The sequence below is a fragment of the Pelodiscus sinensis genome, chromosome 1, assembly GCF_049634645.1.
Source record: "Pelodiscus sinensis isolate JC-2024 chromosome 1, ASM4963464v1, whole genome shotgun sequence".
Lineage (NCBI taxonomy): Eukaryota > Metazoa > Chordata > Testudines > Trionychidae > Pelodiscus > Pelodiscus sinensis.
In genome coordinates this window covers 271,692,879-271,701,722 of record NC_134711.1, presented here as the reverse complement: position 1 = coordinate 271,701,722, position 8,844 = coordinate 271,692,879, and the positions used below count along the sequence as shown (strand labels likewise).

The following is an 8,844-nucleotide window of genomic DNA, read 5'->3' as shown; positions in this document are numbered from 1 at the left end:
GCAAAACACTCTTTAGTAATATGGTACATTATTGTAAGCATGCTTAGCTCCCCTTTACTGACCAAATTAACTATTTTCTATCCTTCTTTTCCAAATATGTAAGTTATATTAGGAGCCTAGAATTACTTATTATAACAATTTGTTCACAATAAAATTAACTTTACATATATGCCCCACCAGATTCCTAGATCTCAGTGAATCAGACCCAGGCATAACATTCCACACAACTGGCAATAAGAACTATAATCCTAAAGCCTCAATTTTGTAAAAGTCATACCAGAGTATAAAATATATCAGAAGGACAGAACATGTCCTGCTGATGGGGGAGTGGCACTATGCGTGAAAGAAAATGTAGAATCAGATGAAGTAAAAATCTTAAATGAGCCAAAATGTTCCATAGAATCTCTATAGATAGTAATTGCATGCTCCACTAATAAGAATACAGCAGTAAGGATATATTATCAGCCACCTGATCAGGACAATGATAGTGACTATGAAATGCTAAGGAAGATTAGAGAGACTATCAAATTTAAAAAACTCGATAATGGGGATTTCAATTATCCCCATATTGACTGGGTACATGTCACCTCAGGATGGGCTGCAGAGATAACATTTCTTGATACCTTAAATCACTGCTTTTTGGAGCAGCTGGATCTGGAACCCACAAGAGGAAAGGCTATTCTTGATTTAGTCCTAAGTGGAGCACAAGATAATTGAAATCCTGTGCTCCACTTACAAATCAAGAGGTAAAATATATCTGGACCGCTTGGAAATAGTGACCATAATATAATAAAATTTAACATCCCTGTGGTGGGAAAAACACCTCAGCATGTTTTCAGGTTTGGGGCTTTAGTTCTTTTCTTCTTCAGATATCTTTTGTCTCACCCCCAATTCTAACGTGCTTGAGAGTGAACATTGGAGTGACCCACATCACACAATCAGTGTTTAAGGGGAACTTCTGACTGATTTCAGCTGTAAATTTATCTTATGAATTATATCAAATCTAACTCCCAATTTTTTTCTTTCTGAAGATTAGTTTAGCCATCTCCATACTTCTTTGATGGGGCTTAGGAACATAATGCTCTCTAGAAAGTGGTATGGAATTCAGTAGTGCTAGACCACTTTATACCAGCAAAAGACCCTTACTAATTCTTCTCTCATTGTCCCCTGGAAAAATAAAGATTGTGGAGCGCTTTTTCTTTTGTCCTACATGGAAGAAGCCAGCCTCTTCCTGCTGTATAAGCCCTGGGGTTATAGAAGGAGGTAGCCTGCATTTCAAAATAGACAAATATTTCTTTAAGCAATACATTCTGAAATAGAATATTTAGAACTGTTCATTGTTATACCTTTAGAATATAGCTTTGCTGTGGGAGCTGCATCTTTAATAAAGAAGCCAACAGCAATTGAAAGAAGAAGCAAATTAGTTGGGCTGCCAATATTCTGAATTATTTTTCAGATCACAATGGAAGATTAAATTATGCCTGGTGAGTTAGAGAAAGAAAGCTAAGGGAAAAGGTTGGAGGAGAAAACTGACCCATAAAGTTAAGATTCTTTGATATTTTGAGATTATACATTGCCTTTCGGCTCTATCTACTTGTTTCCTTTACATGATCAGACAGGGGATTCAGGGACTCAAAGGGCTGATCATCCTGGAAAACTTCAGTGAGCATTGTGTATCTGAATTTCCAGAGATTATTTGTCACTTTATGTGGCATATTTCAGTCCTCCACCTAGTAATATGAAAAATTAAGCTTAGCGACAGTACAAGGAGATGATTTGTTACTGATTGAAACCAAAACCTCAGATCTTATTTTAAACTCATTGGTCTTGAAAGTTTCATACTATCCCTCTATTCAGCTAGATGTAGATATAGATATACACAGATACTTGTATTTTTTCAGTCATGATGCAGTTGCTGGGGATATATATCTATATAACTGTGGACAGATTCTCAGCAAATGTATCATGAGTGTAAAAATACTGATTGCTTCAGTCAGATGGTAGATATTAGGAGCTGTTTTCTTCTGCATAATATTCATTTGACACCAAAAATTTGCAGGCATTGCAGGATTCTGCTCTCAGCTAATACTAGAATGAAACTAATAAAGCTCCATTAAGGCAATTGAAGTTCATAGCAATATGCAAATAGGATAAGACTGACTATCATGAATTGCTGAGAGTGCACGTGATGATCAGGAAAAGCTAGCAGGTTGTAGTGTAGGCAATGAACAGTAAACTACAACCTCAGCTTTTATTTTTCAATCCTTTGCTCGACAAAGGTATTTGCTTTATTTTATCCATATCTGTAAATCAGAAAATATTAATACTAGTCTAATAATTAAAGTATAAAGGTATATATAGCTAAAATATTTTGTTACACTAGTATAAATCTGGAATAACTCCGTAGGTATCAATGTAATTATTCCAGATTTAAACATGAATATAAAGAAAAATCACGTTTTCAGGGTCTTGGCAAGAACTGTTGTCATATCACTCTATATTTTGGCTCTGCAGACTCACAGTTAACCAGCCCAAACACTTGGGATCTATAGCTATATTTAAAAAAAAATAACACCAGCAATTGCTCAGGAATACAAGCTATGTAGCTCCCTCTTTCAAATTCCTGGGCCATAGCAATTTTCATGTCCCCTCTGAAGACCACCAATGTCAGTGATTACCAGTGTCTCTTATTATTGTGTCACTGAAGTTATCCTTTATTAAATGACATCATTACTGATAACCCATCATGACTGCTTCAGTGCTTGACACCAGATGGCCATTGAATCAAGACCAGCACTTTGGTAGGTAATGTTTGCTCTCTAAACTTTGTTAAAAATTTTGGGCCAGCTATTCAGCTGGTATGGACCCATTGATTTAATTTACCAGCTAAGAATCTGTTATTTTTGGTTTTAGAGGTACCTTTACAAATCAAATAATAATAATTGGAAATGATTAGTCGTTATATATTTGTTAGGTGTTCCATATCCAAAATGGTCAACATGATATAATACCTAAACACAGTAATATCAAGAAAAAACCAATATGGCCTGATAGTAACCAGGGAAAAGTTACAGGAAGTTCATTAAACATATATTAGCAGACATAGATGAAACAAACATATGCAATTCTTTCAAAAAAGTACATCTAGTATGGAAACAATCTTGAATCTCACTTGAAACTGTGCCACAGTGATACAGTAATATGCACATAGGGAGAACATGACATGGTTCTGGGATCCGGATGGAAAAGGCCCTACTGTTTGTCTCTTCGAAACTACAATTTTTAATCCTACCTGACACATGATCAAGATTAGAGGTCCTGAAACAAATCTCTCAGAATAGCCTTGAATAGTGGGGACATTTGGATTCCAATCCAAACATCACAAACCAATCTCTAGCAGAGATTAGATATATATTTCCTTTGGTTCTCTTAAGTTTCCATGGCTAATTGACCTGGCAATCACTAGAAATTCAGAAACAAAACAAGTTTATTAAAATTTGGGATTCTTTAGATGGATAAAACTCAAATTAGTCTGAATGTCTAAATGAGTTCACATGATTATTCTTTATGTTTAAATAACCCATCTTATTGTTGCCATTGCTATTATCAGAAGTTATTTGTCAGTGCTTAATTTGTAATGAAGTGCCAAAGCTCAAGGAATTAGGGGCTGGGGCTCAAGCTATTTTTTTTACATTTGTAATTGATGCAGGAGGCCTATGAACGACCAAGCCTACAGGTGCTGGGATTCAGCTCTGACAAGCGCTGCTGCAAATTAGGCACTCTTATTATTAGCAACACAATATTTTATCACTGATGTTTAAAACATGGCCTTTCAAGAAGGCAGACTGGCAAACTCAGAGAGCTAGTTGGTAGAAATCTATGGGAAGCAAGTCTAAGTGAAAAGATTTCAAGAGAGTTGGGAATTTTTCAAAATGAAAATATTAGAGGCATAAGGGAAACTATCCCACTGCACAGAAAAGATAGGCAGTATGGCAAGAGACCATCCTAGCCTAAGCAGGAGATCTTGAATGGTCTAAATATAAAAAAGAGTCCTACAAAAAGTGGAAACTAGGTCATATTACAAAGGGTTAATTTAAACAAATAACATAAGTATGTAGGAATAAAATAAGAGAAACCAGAGCACAAAACAAGTTCATACTAGCTGGAGACCTAACGGGTAACAAGAAAACATTCTACAAATATATTGGAAGCAAGGGAAAGACCAAAGATGGGGCAGGGCAGGGTGGAGGAGTAATAATAGAATGCTATGTGGAAATGGCAGAGGCGCTTAATGACTGTTTTGGTTTTCACCAGAAAGGGTGGTGGCTATTAGACATCCAAAATAGTGAATGCCAGTGAAAATGAGGTAGGATCAGAAGATAAAAGAGGAAAAGAATGTGTGAAAATGTGCTTAGACGAAAAAGATGTCTTACAGCCACCACAGCCTGATTAATCGAATCCTAGAATAGTTAAGGAACTAATTGAGAAAATATCTGAGGTATTAGCTATTAGCTATGTAAAAGATTCCAGAAGACTAAAAGAGGGCAAATTTAGTGCCTATCCATAAAAAAGGGAAATGAGAACACCTGGGAATTACATACCAGGCAGTGTTACTTCAATCTGGAACATTAATGGAGAAAATAATGAAGAAATCAATTTGCAAACAAAGAAAACAATTTGTTTCACGAGGCGTACAGATAGTTCGGAATGGCTTGCTAGTTCGAACTATCTAGCCCATGCCGCGTGTAGGCGCGCGGCACGGGGTTCGAACAAGCCGGCATTTAAAAATGGCGCCGGCCGGCTTATGCAAATGAAGCCCGGGAAATTCAAATCCCGGACTTCATTTGTAAGTGCGGTATGCCTACATTACCACCCTAGTTCAAACTAGGGTGGTAGTGTAGACATACCCCAACATTTGGAATATTTCAGTTAGGATAATCTAGCTATTTACCAAATATTCCCCGTACCCCCTTGACAAGCTTCTCATACCCCCTAGGGGTATGAGTTTTCCCAGGTTGGGAACACTTGGTCTAGATAATACTTTGTCCAGCAGTGAGTTCAGGGGACTGGACTAAATGACTTCTAGAGTTCCATTTTCTGATGGGTTGGATCACAGAGACCCCCACAAGACTGTCACTTGATGGGCTGATCATACTGCTGAGCCCACCTACCTGCCATATGTGGCACCTTACCATCCTGTTCCACTAAGCCAGAAGCTCTGGTCTCCCCCAGAAAAGGCACAGCATTTGGGTAATGCAGACACTGATAATAGCTCAATTTTGGGAGGGATCATTTACAGGGACTTGACAGCATACAGGAGAACAGCCCTAATGAGACCAACAACCCAAATAAATCCATCTTACTCTGTATAAAAGTTTAACACAGAGAAAGCTCATAAATTGTTTGCTCATAAAAAAGAGAGTTAGCCAGTTGTTCATTCTCCCTTCCCCCTCCGACCTCCTTCCCCCGGCTAGGTAACAATTATTTACACTGCATTTGATAATAAACAAAAGTGATTGTATTAAGTAAAAAAGGTAGGATTAAAGTGGTTGCAAATTATGACAGACAGATCAAAGTAAGTTATTAAGTTAAAAAACCCCACCAGCTAAGCCTGAATTACTAAGAAAAATTGTTTCAAATCATAATTTATCACACTAGTCCTTATTTCAGGTAAAGTTCTTCAGGCCAGAACTGATTTTTTTCCTGCCCTGGGTCAAATAACTCATCTCCACCCTTAATGTTAGATTTATTTGTTTCCCGGTGCTTTCATATATCCTTTCAGAGTCTGTGGAGCTACATGAAGACAGTCATTGTTTGCTTCCCATCCCTTAAACAGAATTTCCTGGGGAAGAACTCTCTTCAGGTCTAGAGCACCAGGCCATTACGTCCCTTAAGTACCACTAATGACTTTTATTACAAGACCTAGATTAATAAACAGGTTTGCACTTTATATTTCTAACTTCACATGCAGGTAAGATACATCCATACAAATATAATATCCATATTCAGGAGGCTAAAAGCTCTTGAATAATAGGTAACTTGCCCTGTTTTGCGTAAAGCATACTCAAGTTATGTGTATTCATATTTAAAATATATTTCCATACCAAATATGGGAGCACATTATCATACCTTCTAATTCTATGTTACTAGTCTATGATTCTGTGGTCTGTAATTTACATGTGCCAGAGTAAACTGAAAGTATCCCCAACTTATCTTTTACCATTTTAAAACTAAAGTGAGTTTGGATTCAGGCACCATATATTGAATTAGAATATATTTAATTATATTTAACATTCTGTTTTGCCTTTGCTTAAAGATAACGCCATTTATTACTGAATTGCAAACAACTGTATTTAAAATGCATAATGCAGAAGTATTTAAGCAACAGGACATGAAGTTTATTAAATTAAATATTGTATAAGTGTTATTCTAATGAACAAAATGTATGTGTCATTCAAAAACTGATAGATGAACATAAAATGAAAAAATATTAATTTAATATAAAATCAGTTTCTGTAAATTTTAGCAATTAACAGGAGGACCAGATTCTTCTTACAGCTTGATAAGTGTAAATCAGTCACTTCCGTTGCATTAATCTGGATTTATACTGGTGTCACTGATAGCAAAATCTGTATTAATAAATCAAAATTATACAAGCAGCGGCAGTTACCTTACTCCAAATAAATGGATAATTTACTAATTTAGGTTTCTAAAATAATTTTACCCATATAGATTTACTGAAAGATTTACTATGTTTGCTAGGTATAAAAATAATGTTTACCATTACTGTACTTTGAACTCATAACTAAATGGTATATGTTTAATTCTGTGTTCCATGGCCTTCTGCTTCAGAGGTGCTTAAAGAGACTTCACTTCCATTTTCAATCTGATGATATAACAGGCCAAACAAATCTCAGAATACAGCCTCCCCCACACCACCCTCAGAGGGTGCAGCAAAGTGACAAAATGCTTGACTTCAAGGATGGCAAGTGGTTAAACAACGGCAGCTCTTTCCATCCACTTCCCCCTTCCTCGAACAAAGTGCAGCATAATCAAGATCTCAGAAAGGAGAATCAATTTCTTCGAGAAGAGAATCAAGTCCTCCGGGAAGAGAACAAGGCTTTCCGTGTGGAGAATAAGGTCCTCCACAAAGAGAATCAAGAACTTCAAGAAGAGAACACAGCTCTTTCAGAGGAAAACAAGATCCTCCAGGAGAGGAAAATGGGTTCCTTTGAAGAGCAAAAGGTTCTTGAGAAGCAAGAAAAGGCCCTTCGAAAACAGAACAAAGCTCTTTGGGAAGAAATCAAGGCTCTCCAGGAACAGGATATAGCCTTCAAAATGGAGGAAAAAGCACTTCAGGAGGAAATTTTGGCCTTGTGGGAGGAGAACAAGGCCTTTCAAGAGCTGATTAAGGCTCATGGGAAGGATGATATAGCCCTAGTTCTTGAGGAAGAAGAAGAGGCTCTTCAGAATGAAAGAAAAGCCCTCCAAGGGGAAAAAAATGCCCTTCATGAAGAGAACAAGGCTCTCCTTGAGGCAAATAAGGCCCTTCAAAAGGAAAAGGAAGCCCTCAATGAGGAGAAGAAAGCCCTCCAAGAACTGAAGAAGGTACTTCATGGGGAGGAATAAGTACATCTGGGAATAGAAGTATCTCCAGCAGGAGAAATAAGAACTGTATGCAGGATGGTGACTTAAAACTGCAACCAGATAATGGTCCAGTTTGCCTACTAGAAGAACATCATGAACAAAGGGAGATAACTGTTTGTAGATAAGTAAGTTGGGCTCTGTACTAAGACCTAGAAAGTACACACATGCTGAAAGAAATTAGGTTTCTGCATTCTTGATCCCAGAAACTAATAAAGTCCTGCTGGAGGTGTGGAATGTGATGCATGAGACTGCTGTTTTATTTATAAATTAGTTCAATTTTATTTACAATTGGAAGAATACTATTTGAGTATTGAGGTGAATGTGCTGTTAGTGGGTTTATATTCTGTTGATACTTGTGTAGCCCCTCTGCTAGGCAGTGCCAGCTGCAGTCAGGACTGGGTTCAATATCTAGGGGTTCCTTTTCATCCATCCCACACAGAATTGGCTCAAACCCCCACCCAGTAACCTGGGAAATTCACACACACCCTTGGGTGCTGCTGAGAGGAAATGCTTCCCCACTCGCAAGCACAGAGTTTGTGCATTAAAAAGAAACTTTTTAATGAAAAAGGGAATGAAGTAACATGGCATTAACTTGGGAAAACACCACAGACATAACCTCTCCCCGAGTTACGAATGAGTTACGGACCAAACACTTGGCCATAACTCAATTTGTTCGTAACTCGGACCCCATTGAGTTACATAATGACCACGCTTTTCATAAGCGTGGGTCGCATACATAACTCGGGAACTGCCTTTACAACCGCTTCATGGGAGCTTTGGTCTTAAATGCAAATGGTTGTAACTCGACCATTCACAACTCGGGGATCAGCCGTAGCTCATAACCAAACCATGAGTAAATGTCCCAGCTCGAGTGGATTGAGCAATGTCCTTTGCCTTTCAGGCTCACAAGAACAGCAATGTAAGTGTCCCATTCACATGCCCAACCTTTCCCTGTACCCCACCCACTGTTGCTGCCTTGGTCAGGGCAGACCTGAGCTCAGAGGTGCTTTGCAGAGCTCACTTCCCATCCCGGAGGGGGTGGTAGGAGGGATCTCACCCACTCCATGGGACACTGGCCACTGCTCCTACCAGCTGCTCCTGCTGGTCATTTCCTCCTACCAGACACTCTGCTGTCCACCTGCTGCTTATGAGTTTGGATCTGGGCAAAATCTAGTGATTTTAGCTCTCTGTGATTCC

The 8,844-nt window shown here is 38.2% G+C and overlaps 1 protein-coding gene across 3 annotated transcripts; it reads left to right on the top strand.

Moving 5' to 3' along the window:
- The first annotated feature begins 1,353 nt into the window (after window positions 1-1,353).
- Window positions 1,354-7,886, top strand: LOC102458217 (uncharacterized). 3 transcript variants are annotated; one of them, XM_025187742.2, is made up of 3 exons: window positions 1,466-1,484; window positions 2,760-2,801; window positions 6,853-7,886. In XM_025187742.2, the coding sequence occupies exon 3, from the start codon at window positions 6,967-6,969 to the stop codon at window positions 7,627-7,629; it is 663 nt and encodes a 220-aa protein (XP_025043527.1). In that variant the 5' UTR covers window positions 1,466-1,484; window positions 2,760-2,801; window positions 6,853-6,966; the 3' UTR covers window positions 7,630-7,886. The 3 variants fall into 3 exon arrangements, with proteins under 3 accessions (XP_025043528.1, XP_025043527.1, XP_025043526.1); XM_025187743.2 differs by lacking the exon at window positions 2,760-2,801 and having other exon boundaries at window positions 1,354-1,484; XM_025187741.2 differs by lacking the exons at window positions 1,466-1,484; window positions 2,760-2,801 and adding an exon at window positions 5,809-5,971.
- Window positions 7,887-8,844: the final 958 nt, after the last annotated feature.